The 25,136-nt window shown below is 30.1% G+C and overlaps 1 protein-coding gene across 2 annotated transcripts in view; it reads right to left on the reverse strand.

Annotated features, from left to right (window-relative positions):
* LOC127738077 (uncharacterized) overlaps positions 1–25,136 on the reverse strand; it is a 258,304-nt gene that overhangs the window by 24,759 nt on the left and 208,409 nt on the right. For both annotated transcript variants that reach the window (XM_052249165.1, XM_052249164.1), the window contains 11 exons: positions 22,321–22,522; positions 21,766–21,807; positions 16,377–16,547; positions 15,311–15,481; positions 13,853–14,023; positions 12,663–12,833; positions 10,619–10,705; positions 7,948–8,219; positions 3,716–3,942; positions 1,650–1,903; positions 1,180–1,365 (listed from right to left, as the gene is read on the reverse strand). In XM_052249165.1, coding sequence (XP_052105125.1) covers positions 1,180–1,365; positions 1,650–1,903; positions 3,716–3,942; positions 7,948–8,219; positions 10,619–10,705; positions 12,663–12,833; positions 13,853–14,023; positions 15,311–15,481; positions 16,377–16,547; positions 21,766–21,807; positions 22,321–22,522 — 1,954 coding nt within the window. The remainder of the gene's footprint in view (positions 1–1,179; positions 1,366–1,649; positions 1,904–3,715; positions 3,943–7,947; positions 8,220–10,618; positions 10,706–12,662; positions 12,834–13,852; positions 14,024–15,310; positions 15,482–16,376; positions 16,548–21,765; positions 21,808–22,320; positions 22,523–25,136) is intronic.

The following is a 25,136-nucleotide window of genomic DNA, read 5'->3' on the forward strand; positions in this document are numbered from 1 at the left end:
AACTTTGGTGACTTATATGACAATTCTTTTTCGCTGATATTTTATGCTGTTTACACTTTTTGTCCATTATAGGTTTTTATACACAAAGCAAACAACGCAAATTAATGAAAATTCACATATAATGGTAATATCAGTCGATTGTCGATTTCGGTCATGTTGACTTAGTTGATCTTATTATGCTGATAATTATTGCTGTTTATAGTTTCTATCTTCTATATAAAAAAGTAGTAAATATCCTAACTATAGGACAATAAATCATTTCAGTCATTTGACTTTGTTGTGTATGTTGTGTATAGCTGTTCAATTGTGATGTATGAAGGTTCTCTATACAAGGTATAATTAGAAAGATTTTAACCAAAATAGAACGTAAAAACAATTGTTTAAATCATATGTGTGTAATGCTGATCTTTTTGAACTAAAGATTTTTTAAAAAAAGGGTAAAACTTATTTCAGGCATCTTGATTTATTTGTAGATTTTCGGTTGATCTGATCATTAAAATGAGTATGAACTTGTTAACTGTCATAGGTGTAAATAAAAATAATATGTAAACTATTGCAGTAACGTATGACATAAACTAGGTATCATCTATGTATTTCGGACGGACAGACGAATGGATGGACGTAGTGAAGTTAGATGCTTCTAGACCTACTCAACAGGGACCACGAAGATAAAAATGCATGAAATAATTATGGGAAATTTTCAAAATAACAGTTTATCAAAGGTAATGGCTTGATATATGTTGTATATGATGTATTTTGACATACAACCTAAACTTTGGTAGATGCAAAAGAGTTAAATTCATTCAAAATCAATCAGTTGAACTGTGAGCTATTGCTCACAACTGATGCACACGTTTTAAGTATTCAACATGAAGTTGACGAGCAATGGATTGGAAATCAAATACCACCGTATAGCAGGCTAAAATCAAGCTTGATTCTAAATTTCAGAAAAAGCTGAATTTTCATGGAACGTTGTTTTTAGAAATGACATGTTGCTTATTTTTTTTTAAATTAGATAAATATGAAGTTATAAGCCGGATTGATGAAATCATAAAAAAATAATAAAAAACAAAACAATTCCAATGAATTTAAAATCAAGGATCAGTTTCTAATGCAATTTCAGTTTCATGTGTATGAATAACAAATAAATAAACAATTAGGTTTAACAAATATATTTACCAACTGGAACACATTTCCCATTATCAAAATCATTATCCTCCCATGCATACCCATCATCACATGCGCATATACTGACATTAGGAAGCACACATGTTTTCGGAGCATTTGGGTCAGCAAGAGTTGCAGGACAGGCAGTAGTACTGTCTTTAAACGTCTTATGTTGTGCAGGTTCACATGTAGGCTTAGCTATAAAGTAGGTATTATCGATATCATGAATACAATCGTTGGAATATAAGCAATGTTTACTGTAACATTCACAAAAGTATATGAATTGAATTGCATTCAAGGCGGAAGTTACGTTATAAAAAAAATATTTTGCAAATTTAAATTATTGGTTATATTATCTTTACCATTGGTGTATCTATAAGTAAACATAGACAGGGTCTGACTCACTTAAATGATGCCCGCAATGGATCACTGGATGATCATATCCAAGCAGTTATGGATCTTATAATATGTAATTTACTTACGACATGTAGCTGTATAATCTGTAGTACTCCAATATGTGAATGGTTTATCCTGCATGCGAATTGCACAACGGGTCATATAAGAATGTGACAAATCACATGTTATACTAGGTAACCCACAAGACACTTCTCCACAATGCTGTTTGGCGTTTGTTGTTATATACTGACTACATTTTGTAAATGGACCTTCTTTCCTATCAGGGAAATCTTGACATCTGACAAAGGGTGGTAACCTACAGTTTACAACCCCAACGCACCTGTATCATATAAAAAACAGTTACGACCAAGACTATACATTGAAGTTTTCTATTGACGAAACTTATCTTACATATGTAAAGACTGAAAAGGCAATGGTTACTTCTTGCCGATAAACATTTTATTTAAAAAATAGTCAATAGCCTAAACAATTATTATTGATATTGATTTGCGAATAACCATCATTAAGTTTTTCACGTTTTGTAGATACATGAAATAATAGCACCATTTAGTATATATTAGTCAATATTGGTATCGCAAAATACAAGAAATATACCCATATGTTTGCATTAAGTTTAAAAATACCACTATAATATTTACTGTTAACGGCAGTAATTTTTCGTTTTCTATTCCACACGACCGTAGTTTATTTGAATGCCTGTTCTAGGATGTAATATTCACTACAAGAAAATTTATGTTGCTTTCGAAGAGAAAAACAATTCTATGTATAGTTTAAAATAATCTTATTTCATATAACAAACAAAACAAAGTTCAATCTATGGAAACAGTAAAGACGGAAAATGGACAAAAATGTCCAAAATGAATATTCCTTCGGTCTAATAAAGCCTCACAAAACTGTAAAACCTCATCTTTTGATGTTATGTACATGGGGCCATATTTTAGAAAGTATAGACAATAGGAATACCAGATGATCATCTGAGGATACGTTTAGATTGTAAATCAAAGCTATATTAAAATAGTCCTAATTAGGATGGTCTGAGGACATTTATACCTTCTATTTAAAGACATTTTTCGTCTTCTGAATTAAAAAATATATCTCATTTTCTTTAATAATTACACTATAGTTATCACATAGCTAACGTTACAACTGAATACCACCAATTTCCTTCTTTCTACAGGATTTCGTAATAAAGAAAGAAACTTTTGTATTTATATTGAATCTTCAACAACAAAAGTTCGTTTCTTTGGTCTAAAGCTTTACCAATCAGATTTTGTACCAAAACATATGTTGATGAAGCATTATTAACTATTTCTTTGAAGGTCGATGTATTTCTAATAATAGTTAGGACTTCTCTATCTGTACATTGCACTGCTGCTATCAACCAGAAATCTCCTCGATAAATCTTATTCCTTTGAAAGGTATATGATGTATCGGACTACACTGAACGTAATATTTCATTACTTAAAACAATTTATTTTTCAATTAAAGTAATAAAGATTTCCTAAATTAGTCAAAAATTGTAAAGACTTTTGCAAATAGTGTAGTTAAGAATTGTTGAAGAATGATACCACTGGCTATAATTGATTCCAAGCAAAAAGTGGTATTTCACACCAAGTTTTTTTTGTATTACTTTTTGTATCGCTTGTTTAATATACAATGTATATAATGAAATGGTTATAATCATATTATTGTTGTTAATATAATGCATCTGACTTTTGGCTGAACGTCAATAGCTTTATTATTATATTATTCGAATAGTGTTTTCTTCAGTCAAATTTTGCAACAACAAAAAAATATTCCTGGAATTACAAAATATGATGTCTTATTTATTCTTTGAAGATGTTTATGTATGCTATCTCCTTTAAAGTACACCAACCTTTATTTCGTATAATGGGTCCTAACTGCTTATTCAAACAAATCATACTCATTCCTTTTGATAAATAAGGGGAAATAACTTCTTACTGTTATATGTCAATGACTTTCCGGATATTTCCTTTATATTTGTCATACAGTTGTTTTCATTAGCTAGGATTTAACAACATAATTTTTTTCTATGCTTGTCAAAACCAATTCCTCAATACAAAGATGCTATTTTGCTCTTAAATAACAAAAACAGTTGTAAAATCCTTACTCAGTGGTCTTTGGTACAAATTCCGTATGTTTTTTACTGCTTCCACAAATAGCAGTTTCATCCAGAGTTTCCCCGTATGTTTTAGGGACCAAAACATCTACAGCATGTCTATTAAACATTACAATCAAACCACATATATGCGAAAACTGTAATCTTCCTCCAATATAAGTTATGAAAAGATACCCTTTATCATCTGTATATGGTAGCTTGATGTTCTTACCATTCACCTGAATAAAAAAGTAGGTTATAATTTAAGATTTTTTGCTGAACAAGCGCTAAAATCACCTATGTGTTCTAAAATTTCAATGGTCTTTTTTGTTGGTGTAGGAAGACCAATTTAATGTAAGACCAACAAGTAGTCTCGCAATTGCATATGACGTACAAAAGTTTTACAAATGATAGAAACAAGTTAATTCCGTCCACATGTTCACGAGCCTTTCCAAAGTCTTTTTACTTCATTAATTGACGACTTTTATTCATATCTTAATGTATTTGATATTTGGGCGACTGTTGACTGGTTACTGACTTTGTATTTAACACAAGAAATTCTCACATCATTATAGTAACTGGTCTTCATCGTGAATATTGCTTTTAAATATTTAGTTATTATCGAACAATTGAAATTCATAGTAGATGACAGTTATCTAAAAAAAAAAAAAAAAAAAAATTACTTTTGAAGATGAAAACAATCAAATTCTAATGTGTGGAATTCGTGGATCAAAATGTTTGCTCTTCTCTTTTAACCATAAGTTGGGTGTCTTATTCAGCGTTAGCATAATTAGATAATTTATAACTTCGATTGACCTTGCAAACTAAGAACAACAATTTTATCATAAATAAAAAGTTATACAATTTTACTAAGCTCAATTGAATCTCTTCTTACGAACTGTAAACAAATCTGCAAAAGTTCTGAAAAAAATCCGAATCTGATGAAACCTGGCATAGATGCACGCCTAATGAACTGCGAAATATAGCGTTTATTTTCATACCAAATGCAGTGAACTAATAATATTGTAAATAGATATAAGAGGATGTGGATGTGGGTGCCAATGAGACAACCCTCCATTATGTAAAAAATATAAAAGTAAACCATTATAGGTCAAAGTACGGTCTTCAACACGGAGCCTAGTGTAAGCCAATCTGTAGTTTAATTTGTGTAAAATCATTGAAATGATTGATCCAACCTCAAATAGATTTGAATATTACGCGTTCCTTTACATAGGTACTTATATTATTATTCTAGAAAATTCGTTTTCGATTAAAATTCATACATTTGCTCCTTAGTTAAAGTTTAGAAGGTTTAATGCTTGTTTTTGTTTCATATGGAGTTTATTGCTCCTCAACTTCTTATCTTTCAGATTTTCAGTATTTGTTATTTAGCACCATATATAATATATATATTTATATACATATATATATACTATTCTAAATTGAAAACAACTTTCAAACCTATGATTGCATATATCTGAAATGGGCATTTAATGATAATGATACACAAGTTGTCAGTTTGTATCAATTAGTATAGCAACTACATGTATAAACATAAGAAATTTATTAAATTTTGTTTTCCAATAATTGCATTTATAAAAAGTTCTTGAGAAATCCCAAAACATCGTCAGACACGAAGTTAATTTCCAATTTTTTTTAAAAAATATAATAATATTATTAAAACCAATTGTTCATAGAACAGTTTGAAGGTCTTTCCACATCAATTTTCTAAATAATTGATGAGAAGCTACTTCTGGTTAACTCAAAGTTACTATATACGTCCAATCATAAGTTTCTTCATACTGATTCAATAAATATATGGATTTTATATACTTTTGCCTGAAATAAGGGAGGTAATTGCCAACTGCCAGTATTGAAAATGTCACTTCCGGTCTCATATGAGTCTTGGGAAACAAAATTTATACGCAAGAAATAAAAGTGGCAGAAGAAGAAAAAAAAATAATTAAAAACCAATTGTTCTTTAATTGAAGGTCTTTCCACATCAATTTTCTAAATAATTGATAGGAAGCTACTTCTGGTTTACTCAAAGTTATTAATAGCGTCAAAGTATAGGTTTCTTCATACTGATTCAATAAATATGTGCTTTCTATATGCTTTTGCCTGAAATAAGGGAGATAATTGCCAACTTCCGGTTTAGAAAATGTCACTTCCGGTCTCATATGATAGCTTTATTCAAACTGATTCCAAAATTATATAGTTTGTATATACCTTTGCCTGTAATAAGGAAGATAATATGCTACTTCCGGTTTATAAAATGTCACTTCCGATCTCAAATGATAGGTAAATGTATGATCATTCAAAAAATATATGGTTTCTAGGTACTTTTCCATGAAATAAGTGCAAAAAATACTACTTCCGGTTCACTCAAGGTCACTTCCGGTTGATTTTTTTCAAGGTCATATGTCAACCAACAGTTTGCAAAAGACCCTATGGCTTTATCATGTACCAAGTTGGAGTAATAATCAATTAACCTTAAATTGAATCATTTCAGGGACAATTACTCCTATAAGATGTCATTGGATTGTTTCAGACCAAAGTATTATATCTTAATCACAATTAGGCAAACATTTTGCACTAGTTCTTTTATATATATCTTTAAAAGTGACAGAGGAGATCAAATAACAAGAAAAAGTCAAAATTTTGAATATGACCTTGACCTTTGACCTTGGCCTCAATTTCATTTAAATGAACCAAGGAACTCAAATCAATATACCTTAGGTCTCTATCACTTACCATTCATGCTATACATTTATATATCCCTTATGTCAAATACAGAAAGGGAAATAATCTCATATGGAGTTTACGTATCGCTTTGGTCAAAATTAGATAAAACATCCTGAAGATATAATGAGCAATTTGGTAAAATAAATTTGTTGCTTTCTTTTACGGTTACGGAGGAGATGCACTCACAAGGAAAACAGTGTTCGGGGAGATAACTCCTACAAAGAAAAGTATTCGGCTAAGCAGGGTCATTTCAAAGGTGCATAAATTGTTCGATATCATATACCAAACATCTAAGCAACATCTTGCGAAACAAAATTTATACGCAAGAAATAAAAGTGGCAGAAGAAGAAAAAAAGAATAAAAAATTAAAAACCAATTGTTCAGAGAAGGTCTTTCCACATCAATTTTCAAAGTTATTGAAAAGAAGCTAGTTCCGGTTTACTCAAAGTTAAAATTGGTATCCAATCATAAGTTTCTTTATACTGATGCGAAAAATAAGTGGTTTCTATATACTTCTGAGTGAAATAAGGGAGATAATGTGCTACTTCCGGTGAAGTAAATGTCACTTCCGGTCTAATATGATAGCCTCTTTCACAATGATTCCAAAAATATATAATTTATATTTTTGCCTGTAAACCAGGAGATAATTGGCCACTTCCGATTTATCGAAAGTCACTTCTAGTCTTTAGTGATAAGTTAATGTATTAAAATTACAATATTTATGGATTCCGAGTACTTTTCCATGAAGAAAGTGCAAAAATTGCTTCTTCCAGTTTTCTCAAGGTCACTTCCGGTTGTCATTTTTCAAGGTCATATGTCACTAAACCTTTTGTAAAAGGACATATGGCTTTATAATGAACCAAGTTGAAGTAATAATCAATTAACCTTATAATTAGACATTTCAGGGCCCCTTACTCCTATTATATGCCATTAGATTGTTTCAGCCCAAATGTAACATATCTTCATTACAATAAAGCAAACATTTTGCACTTGTTCGTTTATGCAATCACATGATAAACAGTCAATAGGGAGATAACTCTTACAAAGAAAATTGTTTGGCTTAGCAGGGTGAAATTTAAAAGCGCATAAACTATACGATACAATATGAGAAATATCTAAGCGACATATTGCGAAACAAAAATTTATCGCAAGAACAAAATTTGGCGGAAGAAAAAAAAAAATAAAATTATAATCAGAACAAATTCAATAGGTCTTTCCTCAAAAAAGTGGAAAGACCTAATGATAATCAGAACAAATACAATAGGTCTTTTCCACAGAAAAGTGGAAAGCCCTAATAATAATAATCAGAAGAAAACCAATAGGTCTTTCCACAGAAAAGTGGAAAGACCTAATAATCAGAAGAAAATCAATAGGTCAATCCACAGAAAAGTGGAAAGACCTAATAATAATCAGAACAAATACAATAGGTCTTTCCACAGAAAAGTGGAAAGACCTAATAAATGCAGTAATGCTCGTTAGTTCTATGATATCTAACTTACCTTTACACTTTTATCCTGTCCCATAACGATTTTGTAATTCCTTATATTAACAACAACTTCCTCGGGTGTGGAGAATTTCAAATAACGCATTTTCGGATTTGTTGCAATTCCCATGCTAACTGATACATCAAAACTGCATACATCATAAGAATCAAAATATTTAGTCAATGGCGCTTTGTAGCTACATGCTTCTTTAGGATTACCAATGGTTGTATAAGATTCATCAAATAAACTCGCACTGTTTTTGGCAAGAACAGAACATATAAGAAGTTCTGCAATACAAATATGCAATCATTTAATGATATAATATATACCATACGAAACATGTACAATATTTAAATACAGTGCTAGAAATTTTATAGTGTAGATGTCGTATAGACTATTTAAAACATCACCTCTTAAACCATTCAAATCGTTGTTAAAGGTAGTAAATAATTTATTTGGTATCAGTGCTTTAACAAACACGAAAATGATTTACACCTATTGAAAATATGTTTAGGAAATATGTCAGACGTGATCTTGTTTAATTCAATCCATGTAATCAAATAAATGTTTAAACTTTAAGGCAAAGATAACATTCGATGGATTTGGCTGTACCTTTTTTTCCCTTTGGACATATATCACCTACTGTTTTTAAGTTTTATACATAGTATGGTTATGAGCGTCCCTGATAAAGGTAAATGTAGAAAAGCGCTTCGGATGCAAGCAATTATATAAAGTGTTATTTTTATTCACATTACAGGTTAAGTTACTTTACATATAAATATTCTCTCAAAAGGTCGAGTCAGTTGTGATAAAAAATCCTTCAAAATTTTGTTTCATTTAAGAATGTTTATACGCCTTAAAATCATAATTTATGAAAAGGTACACAATTAGTCGGGTAGAGTTTAGTACTCAAATTTGTCAGCTTTTTTAAGGATGTACTTAGGTGAAATTAAAAAAAAACATCTAGAATTTAGAATTGATACTATAAATGAAAAGACCATTAGTTAAGGAACAAAATAAGCTAAAAATATTGATAGGTTATTGAGCTCCTTTTCGAGATATTCAATTTTAAAAAATTGGCTGGAGAAGTCTGTCTTGGACTTTTAACTTATATTTGCATTGGTATTATTTGGTTCTCAAATCGGAAGAAAAAAAATCTATGAATCTGCTTAAAATTTGGTAAATGACCTTTTATGAGCTATTGAAGTCTTATATGAAAAGAAAAATGGGTATTATGGGGCAAAATATTTTACCCTGTATCGTAGAAAAAAAAACAATGGAGTCCGAACATCTGACAAAAATTCCTAAACCTAAGTACATCCTTAAGTGGAACTTTTTTTCATTTATATTATTGCGATATATACAAACCAGATCAAAACAATAGACGATGTAAAATTGCATTTTACATGATAAAAAGACGATAGTTTTCTCAACAAACTTTATTTTTATTCAACGCACAGAAAACATGATATTACTTTCTCGTGAATGTCATAAAATAAATAAAAGGAAAAGCTAACAAGGGAAAATCGAATGTCACAAGTCAACTACAATCAGAAAACACCGTGGCCAAAACTAAAGAGAAGGAAAAGATTAAAATCAATAACAAAGCATTACACAGAAATCTAAGATTGAGCAACACGAACCCCACCAAATACCGGTAGAATATTGAAATGGTTAAAGTTAATTGGTGTTTTAATCTGGAATCAACCCACGATATAGTTACTTTGATTGTAGAGGAAAACATACAGTGTTTACGGATTGTCACCAAACACTGCATGCATATATATAAATTAATCATTTCTTAGAAATACGATGGAATATTAAAAAAAACTCGTCAAAGATAAAAGGCTAAATCATGGATGGAAAGAAAAACAAAATACAAACCAAACTTTTTGTGCAAAAGAAAGTGATCTGAAACATCGTTGTTGAGCACAACATCAACACAAATAATAGTGAGATAAAAATGACATCGTGTAATGCCATTTTGACTAAATATGCAGTGATAACTCAATTTCAATCCATATGTTCAATTAGGTTTATTTAGTTCAGTGTACTTGATGGATATATTCAAGTAGAGGTTGTAGCGGCTTGTTTGGTAATGGTTACGATAATAATGAAATCATTTGGTCCAGGTGCTATACAAATTGTGATTGAATTAAGTAGCAGCAATCAAAGATATTAAATCGTCACCAAATTCAACAAATGATACAAATAATGAGATATGTACTGTATTTAATCCGAATAAGAAAAAAAAAATGTTGGTCAAAATGTAATCAGTTAGAGGTCCAAGAAAAATACACAAAACCATAAACTCAACATCTAAAATAAATATGTAAAGTTAGCAGTGAACCCAATATTAAAAAAAACCAGTTATATTATAAGTGTATTCATACATCATCTACAATTATGAAATGTAGGTTACTATGTCCTCATTATTATTGAAAAAACGTACAGTAAGAGAAAACATTACCATTGATTGATTTAAATAGATTTACGAACAATTGTCTAAATGCAAAGCCGAATCACCTCTAACTGAGACGTGTAACTTGCAAAAAAATAAAATACTTAAGGACGAATCTGAGCGTGCACGACACATAGAGAAGCACAAAGCATATGTATATTCTTACTATCGCTCACATTCCTTGGGTTTATTATTTTTCTTATTAAAATGTTGCAAAATAATTACCATTAGACTCTGGTGTTTTTCCCGGTGTCCATGGGAAATTAGGTTCAAAATCTGGTATTTCTGGTTCTATTGGTGCTGATAAGGTTACTACAAAAATATTGAAAATATCTTGATACAAATACATTGTATGATTAGCTATGTATGTAACTATTGAATATAAATTCAATTATAGTACAAATAACTACAATATTCAAAGATCTTAGAACAATGCTAAATTGATAACATTTAAGAATTTCGTATTCAAGGATCAACAAGTTAATATGTATCGTAACTTAATTAAGGAACAGCATAAACAACATAAGTAGATTGCTATGAGCAATTAAATTGAGTATCACAATGTGACATTGTGGTACAATAGTCAAAAATGGTAAAAGCCCCATACCTCCCATACAAATTGTCAAATCGTAATGAAGGTAATATGGTCAACTACACTTGGTGACATGCAATCCTACGAGATATAAAGACTTTCTGTCAAATGGTCTCAGAGAGATATTTCCCCCGGTTTTATCTAGCAAATTTTACAAGATTTAATAAATTAGCTAAATCGAATTGGACAGACAAATCTTATTGAACATCTAGAGATGCATAGGGTAATGCAAAGTCAAATATATAATTATATCATACTCTGGAACAGAATTTAGTCAAATGTTATTTATCATAAATATAATTATAGTAAAATATTGACAGGAGATATACAGAACGAACAAGTGACAACATGATCCTAATTTACCCCAAATACAGTAAAACCTCAGATACAATTTATGTATAATGATATAGTAATCATAGAAGATCCAAAAACTACCCATGTAACTAACAATGTAAATGAGTGTTTAAAATTTTCAATCATAAGGAATCGTTGTTATTAATTTCAAAGGTCTTTATGCAGCAATTACAGAAACAATGGACAAATCTAAATGTTAACGTTTTTACGATCGATCGAATATTTACGCCAAACTCTCAAACAGCCTAGACGACATATTTTAATGTAAAATGACACAGCCTATTAAAAAAATTGATAAATTGTTAGGAAAGGTTAATTTTATTTTGATTTTTTAATCTAACCATATCAGGGTAGTTGCATTCCTAATTTACAGATAGATATAAAACGAACAATTCAATATGTCATCATCTTATAAAATAACAAATTGAACTTTGGAATTCCTCATATACTGCTGTCCGCATTTCTATTTGTATCACTAACATTTGCAAAATATGAACTGAACATTTCAATTGATTTCAAACGTTTAGGAATTTTTGGTCCTCAATGCTCTTCAACTTCGTACTTTATTTGGCCTTTTTAACTTATTTTGATTCGAGCGTCACTGATGAGTCTTTTGTAGACGAAACGCACGTCTGGTGCAAATACAAAATTTCAACCCTGGTATATTTGGAAAACTTAATTACATATGAATCGATAACATGTGCTAGACCATTTTGACTGCATAGTTGTAAAGTAAGCAACATTCGCAATTGCAAAAATTTATCTGAACGGCTTTTTGTCTTAAACTTAAGATGTAGAGGAAAGCATTACGAAAACATAATTTTATTTGTAAACTATTTATTAAGCAAGTTTCTTTTGAATACTAATTTTAAAGCAAATAAAAACGTACAAAGGATTATTATACCGAAGGTCAATTTGAAATAAAACATTAATACGTCCTCTTTAAAAAATATATATACAGTTTAAGACTAAATATGCTGTAGCTTAAAATTTCCGTATATTTTTTGGGTCTCAGCTACATTCATTTTTACCTTTAAATAATAATAAATTTAGAGAAAAAAAAACAAACTAAAAGAAAACAAAAATACTTTTTTTGTCATAAACATTTACCAAAAAGTTAAGAAATAAGATAGAAAATAATGACAAGACAATAACGATCTCTGTACAAAAGAGTAATGATGTAATTTGAATCATAAATACCCTTTCAAGACATTACAAAACAACCTTTTAAATGAAAGCCCTCCCTGATCTGAAAAGAAATATAACTTCAAAAATCTACATTAACATCATTTAAGGGCTTAATATGTATTAATGGTGTATAACCTGGACATTCAACTGTATTGCAGGATTCCTTCTCTTGAGATCCCCCATCACACTTTTTACCACCATAAGCTGGAGCAGGGCTCGTGCAGGTTCTAGTTCTGAATCGTTCTCCTGTACCACAACTTTTTGTGCAAGGTGACCATTCTCCATAATCAGTCCAACCACCATCAACTGACAATTGAAATTTTCTTATGAAGTTAAGTTTAAAATAAAACAGAAAAAGAATATTGTAAAAGCATAAATTGAATTGTAGGAGTATACTTTAATGAACTAGCATCGAAACAACAAAAAATACTAAAAGACATCTAAAGGTCAACATACAGTCTTGAACAACAGTCACTTTTTCATTTAATATATCAATTGTTTTAATCGACACGAGTCTAGATGGGATTAAATGTAACAGAGAGTATGAACTACAAATTCTCATATATCCAACAAACCATCTTAATATCAAAAAGACATATAATGCTTAATGTCCAGACCTAGTCCAGGCACATGATTATATGGCGAGGAATAAACTATTTTTTGAGAGTGTAACATTCCTTCTTTTTAATTCGATCAATGAACTGAACTCATGTTTATGAAAAAAAACATACAATCAAATCATGAAGGGATAAGCACCTATGCAAAATGTTTCATATTTTGTTAAATTCTGTGATAAATAAAAAAAAAGAGAAAAAAACCAGGAAGGACAAGTATGATCTATTAACGGGGGAGTAACTTCAAGTATTCATTCGTATTATTTTAGGTATTAAAAAAATACATATGTAAATCGTTTACTTAAAACCCATTTAAATCTCAATGATTATATGTCATGGGTTAAACTATTTGTTTAGAGTGTTGCATTTCCAATTTTAATTTCAATTAATACACTGAACTTATGTTAATGAAAAACCATATAAATTAAATCTAAATGGGATAAGTACCTATGCAAACTGTAGTATAGTTTGTCCAATTGTGTAATATATATAGAAAAACCAGACAGGACAAGTATGATCTTTTAACGAGGAAGTAACTTAAATTAATCATTGATGTATTTTATGGTAGTAACAAAAAACACTTGGAAAGCGTTAACTTTACAACATTTAAATGTAAAATAAATTTAAACCCGTGATTTGCAAACAAATATAACATAAAATATCTACATTTTTATCAATTGAGAGCCTAAATATGTATTAATGGTGTATAACCTGGACATTCGTCTCTATAACAAGATTCGGTTTCTTGAGATCTCCCATCACACTTTTTACCACCATTAGCTGGAGTAGGGCTAGTGCAGGTTCTAGTTCTGACTCGTTCTCCAGGACCACAACTTTTTGTGCAAGGTGACCATTCTCCATACTCAGTCCAACCACCATCAACTAACAATTGAAGTGATCTTATGAAGTTAAGCATTCAAAACAAACAAACTAATGAACGAATATTTTAAAAGCATAAAATGAAATGTAGGGGTATACTTCAGTGAACCAGCATTAAAACTACAAAAATAACTAAAAGGCATCTGTAATATTAAGTCAATGAACTATAGGCAATCCTATAGTCTGGGAAAACACCAAGTTCATGGCATCTGTTTACTATCAAATGTAAGTTCTTATCAGATCCTAACTGTTACTAGCTTTATATGAGAACTGTTTCTAGATCAACATCACTTGCGTGCTTTATACTTTACAAGTAAACATGTACAATGTATATAGTTTAGATTAGAATAAAACATATGTATATATTAAAAGAGTATATATTTGCCTCGCCAGTATAACAGCATCTAATATATCAAGTTTGAAATCGACATGACTCCAAAAAAAAGTATGATAAAATTCACACTATAAGGTGGGGATTACATTATTTTGGGATATGTTACTCTAAATTTGAGACGAAGTGTAAATAAATTTTGGTGTTAGCACTATTGTTATCTAATGGAAGAAGTCTGTCTTGGAGTTATTTATATAAATACATGCATGTCCTGTTCCATATTGCCATGTTAACATCCAGAGAATTCAATATCAGCCCATGGCGCTATTTGTGAGTGGAAATATTCTACATCATTGGCTTCTCGTTTGGAACCCAAACAATATATCAAACAGTTTGAAGAATTTATGTTTTTCTGGACCTGAAACGTTCCCAATGTTTGTCATGGTATTATGCCTTATCGATGAAAACAAACAAACGTGTTTTTAATGCATTGATAAAGTATATAACATATACTAGTATAATAGAATTTTAAAAAGCGAATTGCTTATTAATTGAACCTCTCAGACGTCTACCGGACTCAAAAGAGGAACACGAAAAGTCCTTGATTAAGTGTTATTAGCCCGGATTCAACGAGGAATAAATGTTAAGGCTAACCAACCCCAGTATGTAGACAGGGTGCTGACTTCCGTATGCATTAATTATAAAAAATGTAGCATATTTTCTCTAAGTATGTGATAAACAAAAAACAGACATTATGATCTTTTAACGGAGAAGTAACTTAAAATGCTCATTGATTTAATTTAAGGTACTGAAAATACCTTTGAAAAGAATTAAATTAACAAGCCTTCACATTTAAGCCATCCCTGAACTTCAAATAAATATAACTTCAAATAAATATAACTTCAAAAGTCTACTTTGATATCATTAAAGAGCCTAAATATATATTAAAGGTTTATAACCTGGACATTCGTCTGTATTACAGGATTCGGTCTCTTGAGATTTCCCATCACACGTTTTACCACCATAAGCTGGAGAAGGGCTAGTGCAGGTTCTAGTTCTGGATCGTTCTCCAGTACCACAACTTTTTGTGCAAGGTGACCATTCTCCATACTCAGTCCACCCACCATCAACTGATAATTGAAATTTTCTAATGAAGTTAAGTTTAAAAAATAACACAAAAAGAATATTGTAGAAGAGTGACGAACGATACCAAAAGGAACATCAAACTCATAAGGCGAAAATAAACTGACAACGCCATGGCTAAATAAGAAAACGACCAAAAGACAAACAACAATACACAAAACAAAACGTAGAAAACTAAAGACTGCGCCACAAGAATCTCACCAAAAATTGGGGGGGGGGGGGGGGGATCTCAATTGCATAAATTGAAATGCAGGGGTAAACGTCAATGAACCACTATTGAAACAATAAAAATTACAAAAAGGATTCTAAAGGTTAATCAACAGTCTTGAACAACAGATACATTTTCATTTAATATATCAAAATTTTAATAAACACGAGTCTACAAAAGATGGGATTAAATGCAACAGAGAATACGAAAGTCAAATTATCAATATTTTGAACCGTCCTAATATGAAATAAGACATAATCATATACTGAATGTCCAGACCAAGGCCAGGTACATGATTATATGGCGAGGGTTAAACTATTTTTTGAGAGTGTTTCATTTCCCATTTTAATTTCAATCAATACACTGAACTTATGTTTATAAAAAATAAACTACAGAAATTAAGTCTAAATAGGATACTGTAGTATAGTATGTCTAATTGTGTGATACATAATAAAAAAAAAAACCAGACATAATAAGTATCATCTTTTAACGAGGAAGTATCTTAAATAAATCATTGATGTAATTTAAGGTATTAAAAATACATTTGAAAAGCGTTAACTTAACAACCCATTAAATGTAAAATAAATTAAACCAATGATCTGCAAACACATATAGCATAGAATATCTACATTTTTATCAATTAAGAGCCTAAATATTTATTAATGGTGTATAACCTGGACATTCGTCTTTATAACAAGATTCAGTCTCTCGAGATCTCCCTTCACACATTTTACCACCATTAGCTGGAGCAGGGTTAGTGCAGGTTTTAGTTCTGACTCGTTCTCCAGGACCACAACTTTTTGTGCAAGGTGACCATTCTCCATACTCAGTCCAACCACCATCAACTGACAATTGAAATGTTCATATGAAGTTAAGCATTAAAAAGAATAGAAAAAGGATATGTTTAAAGCATAAAGTGAAATATAAGTTAATACTTCAATGAACCGGCAGTCAAATGACATAAATAAGTAAAAGGCATCTAAAGATAAACAATCAGTCGAACAATAGGCAGGTGGGGTTTGTTTTCGCAGTCTTTGGTTTTCTATGTTGTTTTGTGTACTGCTCTTTGTCTGTTTGTCTTTTTTTTTAGCCATGGCGTTCTCAGTTTTTTTCCCTACTTATGAGTTTGAATGTCCCTTTGGTATCCTTCGCCTGTCTTTTTCCATTTAATTCATATCAATTTTTCAAATCACAAACAAATCATTTGAAAATGATATATAACATCAAATGGTTAACGTCACGACCTTCGTCAGACACGTGAGTTATCTTTTTATCTCGATCATTTAACTGATAAATGTCCATGGACAAAAATACAAACAAATCATTAAGGGATAAGCACTTAGTATTGTACCTGTGATATTAAAGATTACCAAAAAAAAAACCAATATCAAACAAAAAAAAAATGAAGAGTTTCCTATCAAAATATGCGTGCAGCAACCGATGCTTTAACTAAACCTACTGATATGAAGTCAAGTCGTCCTTCATTCTAATACGAGTTGATGTACATATATACTTTAGATTAGATTTCAAACATCAATGTAAACAGTACAGGACAAAACATTGTACAATGGCTAGATCCAACTGTATACAATTTTTATTCCGAAACTCAAACGGTACATTTTAGTCTTTATTCAAACTATTAATTAGTATATAGATATTCACTCCCAAAACAAGTCAGATGCAATGAATATACATAAGTTGTAAAAAAATACATTTTAATCGTCAATTATCAATACTAAAAAACAAAACGGGACACGGTTCGATGCAACCTTTGATTTGTTCACAGAAGATGCAGGAAAACGTGAAAACCAGTTCAACTAGTATATACTCTAATTATGAATATAACACGAAAGTAAAAATATGTAGTAAAAGACCATCGAAATGGTAAAAGCTTAATTGAGTCAATCATCATACTATACTATCAGGTACAGAAATTTCAGAGAACAATGAGGACAATTGTTTAGTTGTTTGATTACTATTTTTTTGGCGTCTCAAATATTTCAAGTTTCTCGTGAAAACATCGAGTGAAGTAGTTAATCTATCTTTACATTGCTAAAAAGATATAATTTAGATATAAATTTAAATATACGTTTGTAGAAAAATTGTCAATATTTAGATGTATAACATAAACATTAATCTAATGGGACTGCATTGTAAGTATTATCATCCTTTACAACAAACAAAAACAACTGATTTTCAAAGTTTACACTCTGCATGCCACAATATATCATATAATATGTTACAACCTTAGATAAACAGACAAAAGCTTTATTTTTCTAGTCTAGTTGGCCTAGTGGTTTTAGGCGCTGAACACAGTTGATCAGGCCTGCTTGCTATTTTATGTATAGAAAATGAATAAATAAATTTTAGATACACCACTGATATTATTTTTTAACATATTGATTATGAATTGAAACTGACGAAGGCCTTTGATGTACTGATGTATATTTCATTACATATATATTTCATCTTGTTGGTATATTTTTATACTGTGCTATTTATGCATACAAATTGCATATTAATTTGTGATTTACAGTCACTGACCATATATATCTTTTTGTTTGTGACGTTGATAAACTGTTTCCATAAAGTTTTCTCCATGAAGCCAATATAGAATAAATACTGGTTCGGGTAAATTTAACGCCGTCCGTTTCAAATACAAAAGCGATGGATTTAACCCAAAATATTTCAATCGGAACAGTTGTAAAAGTTGCAGTATAAAGAGAGAAAACATAAAATGGTTATTTGAACTCGGATCGAAACAAGATAGAAATGATCGACAAAGCCTTGGACAAATTCATTTTATATTTCGAGACAAGGTATGGTTATTTTTTATTCATCTTTTGCCAGTTTTATTGCACAACTCTTTAGACTTTTATAATTGTTTTTGTTTGGGCAGTATCGTTAAATTAAGCGATCAGATACTTATCGAATTTGCTGGTTGGTTTATTTCTATAGACTCTTATCTATAAAAGAGTCGGAGCTTGGTAATTTTGTTATTTTACTTTTTTCTATATGTCATACTTAGTATTTTCATGTTTGTTTATCTTTAATTTCATATATATATGAATACATAATCCAGATAATTATTATTTATTTTTTTCACATTTCCTGTTATAAGTCATTTTTACGTAAATAATATATTTTTATTGTTATAAGTTTAGAAAAGATAATAGACATTAAATGAGTCAGTGAACATTGTCTGATAAAAATTTAAAGTGTATTGTTTCACATTGTTAACAACCCGGGGCCTTATAAAGCTTTCAATACGGTACGTGTTTTGCTCATTGTTGATGACCGTCTGTGTACCTGTAGTTCATCAGATTCTTGTACATTGAGTTTTGGATAGTGTTCCATCGGCAAACACATCATATTTCCTTATTTCTTAGATAAACATTAATACATGATCTATTCAATATCTACCAAGTTAACATCTAGAAATTCCCATATCAGCCCGAGGCGCTATTAATAAGTGAAGCCCTATCACCTATTTTTTTTGTTAATGCATTGACATACACAGTTATGGAATTCCGGAATATGCGTGGAATTACTTAATTTCTGTTGTTAAAGCTTACAAAAATTTGGACCAAGACACAAACAGTCTTTCCCTTCTGAAAATTTCAAGTATGACGTTCCACGATTTTGATTTATTTGAAATTTAGTGTTTTATTAAATATATCAAAATTGTCATTACAAACAATTATTTAAGTAGCATATAATATATTAAATGAGGATAATTAGTTAGATAAAACAATTTTCTTCCCAAATTTAAATATCCAGTAGAAACCGTACTAGTATAATTTGAACAAAATTAACCGGTATAAACAGTCATCATGACAGCGCCTCATCTTTACAAATGCAACCGTGATCAGTTTTAAAAACTCAATACGCATTATGTAGAAATAATTTTGGCAAAGTAGAAATATGCCTGTAAAACTTGTTAAATAATTTTACTTTATATGTGTTTGGTTGATTTATTGTAAACTTCGTCTACATATCGTTTATTTAAAAGTTACAACATAGCTTCGGGTTTCTAGTTATTTAAGGGATGACTATAATATTTTTTCTATCTATGAAGAAAAAACTTTAAAAATGTGGTGCAAATGGGTTATTTAAAAGTGTGCACCACATTTTTGAGGTAATTTTGAATAGACAGAAAAAAACATTACCCTCAGTCCTTATAATTTAATTCTAAATTTTTTAAGGATTAAATCATGAAAAAACGTTGATGACGTCACGGTCACATGACAAAAGTATGTCTATGAGCTGATAGACAAAAATATTTCAGCCAACAAGAAGACATCTTACATCCAAAATTAAATTATGATCTGATAGGCAGAAGGATTGACAAACACGTGCAATGTAATGATATGAAAACGGAATCTGTTTATCTTAGTGGATATCATCATTAATCGTTTTTGGCTATAAAGTATATTCATACAAGTGAGAGGTTTAGCTAGCTATCAAACCAGGTTTCATTCACTATTTTATACAGAAGGAAATGCCTGTACCAAGTCAGGAATATGACAGTTGTTTTCCATTAGTTTGATGTGTTTTAGCTTTTGATTTTGCCATTTGATAAGGGACTTTCTGTTTTGAATTTTCCTTGGAGTTCGGTATTTTTGTTATTTCACTTTTTTGTTAACTCTACTGGCCATCTTCATCTGGTATGACCATTGTAAGATTCAGAAGATGCAATTTAAAAGAATCATACACGAAAAATGATAAGATACGATATGAAGTTGTCTTTTTCAAACAATATGCTAAATCTTACCCGTTTGTGAAGAATCTTAAATCGTCAAGAAAAAAAAAGAGTTTTGATAGAATAAAACTTGTCAATTAAGAAAATATTACAAGAAAGAATGTAAATATTTTCAAGTTTTAAAGTATCGTCATTCATTAGGTTATAATCATACGAAAATTGATATCAACGAAAATAAATAAATCCTCAGTATAACAAGACAACAATATGTGACTGTTTCAAGTCAGGAGCCTTTATATCACTGGATGTCGTTGGTGTATGTCTGTCATATTTGTTTTTCGTAAAATTGTATTGTAATAAATTAGGCCATTAGTTTTCTGGTCTGAATTGTTTCATGTCGGGGGCTTTTATTGACTATACGATATGGGGTTTTCTCTTTGTTAATAGCCATATGGTAAACTATACAAGCTTATATCCACGTCATTTAAATTCTGGTGGATAGTTGTCTCATTGGTAATCAAATCACATATCCTTATTTTATATTAGTATTTAAAGGTCAATATTTTAATGAAACTCAGGAAATAAATCATGGTGTAAAAAATGATTCATCGAAAATTTTTATTTTCTCATCTTCATCTGATATAACAAAGGGATACTAATAAATAGTGAAACATAATATTCCGTAAAATAAACATATACAACAAATGATGTCAAAACGTATTTGTTACTCTCAAGGAATGCAGGTTGTTCACAAATTTTATTACCAATATGACGAATAAATTGCTCCAGCAAATTAGAATGAAATATTCCTCACAATTTAACAAAATAAGAAATATTTCTTTAATACCTTATAAATATTTTTTTTAAGATATGATAAAGCTTTAACAAAGTTTTACAGTTTATTCCTATTGTGCGCAGTTTCAATCTTTCCAGTGTTAGATGGATAGTTCAGGGCTCACAAACATATCTAACGTCGTCACATTCTTTATGTGCCAATCCTAAATCAGGACTATGTAGTTCAAAGTTTGTAAATAGTTGTTGTCTGTAACATTTGTTTTCGTTAATTGTTTTGTAGATTTAGATATTGCTAACTTTTAAGACGTGTACAAAATTTGAAACATAACTCAAAATATAGAAATCATATAAGATTGAACTTTTGTATTTTTGTTACAGTGACAAACTATGTTTAGCCGGAATTATATTGAAACAAAGTATATCTATGTTCATATCCTTTGAAATAAATGAGACCAATTTGGAAAAAAAATGTAATGCATTTTTGTCTTGCAGGTAATATTTAGTATCCTATTTTGAAATGGTCATATAATAAAATCGTGTATTTTCAATGTGCTAAAAATACATACTACTTGGCACTTCTTCCTCTGTTGGTGAGGCTGCAGGTTTTTCTGAAAAATATATAACAGTCGTTTTAGTTTTCAAAAATTTACAAACAACAAGGTTACCGACACGATAGTCAATAATCTTTGACCACAACGGTTAATGTAACATGTGACATTCGACGTGTAAATCTTATAAAGTATTTTGATAAATTATATTAAGTTATTAGGCATCACTCAATAGCAGATTGGTTATTGACTTTGATCTAACCCTAAGACATCACCAAATTTGTAAACCATACGTTATGTACATCAAGCAAACAATTGTGTTTATAAGGTTTGTGACCTTGGACATATTAGGCAAAACAATTCTGAAAATTAATAATAATAACTTCTTGTAAAAGCCTATAAAAACGGAGTGATATTGAAATATTTAAATTCATCATAATGAAAATGTCTAATCTGATTCAAATACAGAAAAGATTAAAAATTGAAGAAAAAAAAAAAACAACAACAGAGGAACATTAATTACATGAAAATAAAGTACAAATAAGATAAAAAATACACTTATTAAAAACATACTTTTACAGTTAAGAGGAATGTCAGTATCTCGTTCATATCCTTCTGCACACTCGCAAACTCTTGAACCATCAATGGTTCCACACTGCTTATTCTCTCCAGGGCATTTAGAATCCACAGTTTCTTTAGTGGTAGGTGTGCCTTCGACATCTATACAACTAGAGAAAGAGCCACATTCAGAATTCATTGGGAATGTTTCGCCCACCTGGAATAAAAAAGAAAGAATTATCACAAATTTCTCAAATCGTACATTTCATTCTATTTTCTAAGTAGTATTGTCGTGTATTTCAAAACTAATAACGACAAATTGGATAAAGGTTTCTGTAGTAAGTAGCTCTCATAATAAGTAGGTATTTCATTGATAACAACGATCATTATTTTGGCAATTATAAGGTATTCAATAAATAATCACATCTACCAGAATTTCAGGTTAATCATACCTGCTGGTGAAATATAGAGACCATATTTCAGAAATCAATTAGGATATAAGGATGTTTGAAATTATAATTGAGTAAATTCCAATATGTAAATTAAAATATTGTAACTAACCCTTGCCTCTACATTTTTTGAAACTAAAGAATTGTTTGATAAATGTAAAGTTCACAATAATATCAATGTTCTTTTACTGCGTCATTTATTTGGCTTACCTTTTCTTTTTTTAATCGAGTGCAACCTGCGAGACTTATGCACCTACAGCATACTCAATTTTAAGTCCAGAATGTTAAAGAATTAATTTTTATTCTGATAGATGCATAGTTAAAAAAGAGAGGAAAGATTAAAAAAATTCAAGGGGCATCAAAAGCTGGTATGCAAACTGAACAAACTTTATTCATCCCAATCCTTTTCTCCTCTGAAATAATTGAATTAACTTTACTCATTTGTTTATGAATACATCAAGATCCTGTTCCTCCTTCCGATTTTGTTAATTGAAGTACAAAGCAAATACCATAGTGAGTATTTCTGATTAGTTATGTTGTAGCCAGATTGGTGGGGGAACAACAAATTCCAATCAAACAATATCCTTATTTCCATGCCACTGGCGACTGGGCTGGTGATACCCTCTTGGACGAACAGTCCACCAGCAGAGGTGAAGTCGTTATGATTACTTTTGTTTCTTTATGAAACTTATAAAATATACTCCAAAAAGTATTAAAGCCATTAGATTGTTTTCGGGATTATAATATACAGGTTTATTTCCGTTTTGGAGAAGTATAATGTTAAAAAACTTGGCCTTCCAGCGGGGATAACTGTGTTCCTCAAATTGCAGATTTATTTCTGATATGAATCACAATATACGGCTTTAACATGACTCAGCCGGACTCGGTCTTTGCATAATTTCACTCCGTATCTGTTTGTAATCGCGCTTTTGACCTTCTTAATGACTTTATGGTATACTGTGGATTCACTTATTTTCGAAGGTACCAATTTTCGTAGATTGGGGAAAAATTGGATTTTCGTGGATATTTGATTTCGTTGTTTTGACAAAGTCCGCATACAAGCCACCAGAAAGTAATTCTTCCTTTAACATTTCAATTCGTGGTTCTTTTTTACCCACGAAATCCACGAAAACTAGATTCCCAAGAATAATAATGAATCTTTAGTAATGAATTTAGGAGATGTGAACATCTGTAAACTACTATTGCCTATGTATTGTCTTGATTTAACTTCATAATGTCTATGAAAGACCACATCTTCTTATTTATACTTAAAAGATCATTTCACAAATCCCTCTATTTAGACATTATATTCATAAATATCTATATTTTTGTATATGTAATAATTCTATTTCTATTAACCATTTTTTTTTATTTATGGTATATAATTCTATTTGAAATTTACATTTGTTAGAGATACATAAAGTACCGGTACCTTATCCCGGCCTCGTTAACGTTAGTATATCATTTCAGTGATAAGGTAAGTACTTGTTACAGTTTAGCTAATAAATAATATGCAACACTTTAAAAAGAAAGTAATATGATATATTATAGCTTTTAGTTTAAGAAGATAAATAATTTTTTTCTGCAACTAAATTGTAGAAGTTTTCATATTTGCCTTGTTTATTTGTCAATATTTCGTAATATTGGAGAAGTTCATTTTTAAAAATTTCAAACACATTAGTTTGCTTTGTTTTCTGCTCGGATATATAATATACTTTAATTGTTTTGCTATAAAGTAAGCCGTTAGTTTTCTCAATTGAATTGTGTCATATTTTTCATGTCGGGGCCTTTTATAGCCGACCATACGATATTGGTTTTTTCTCATTGTTGAATGCCGTACGGCTGCCTATAATTGCTTACATCCACTTAATTTGAACTTTGGTGGATAGTTGTCTCATTGGCAATCGTACCACATCTCATTATTTTTATATTTATATATAGTAAAAAGTTTAATTGTTAGAAAATCGTTAATATTGTAATAATTTGTTTCGTTTATCTTGTATCCATACAAAAGTGATGCAAGTGATATTATATGATGTCCTATTTTGAGTTTATCTAGTATTAGTTTTATTTGATCCCAAAATAATTTCAGATATTTGCATGTCAAAAAGTAATGTTCATAATCTTCAATGAAATAACATATATTACATAAAGGAGTTTAAGTTATTTTCCAAGAGAAAAGTAATTGTTTGGTTGGTAAAATGTAATATAGAAATTTCCATTTTAACATTCTCAATCTATTATCTTGGATATAGTTAAAGATAAAGTCCAACATTTGTTCTCTTTTCCTTGTATTGTTATCTAAATTAAGAGTTCTGTCCCATTTTTGAAATCCTATTACCTTCTCATAATCTCTATTTAAAAGGGAGATGTAGATATCTT

Source organism: Mytilus californianus, unplaced genomic scaffold (assembly GCF_021869535.1).
Source record: "Mytilus californianus isolate M0D057914Y unplaced genomic scaffold, xbMytCali1.0.p SCAF_4, whole genome shotgun sequence".
NCBI lineage: Eukaryota > Metazoa > Mollusca > Bivalvia > Mytilida > Mytilidae > Mytilus > Mytilus californianus.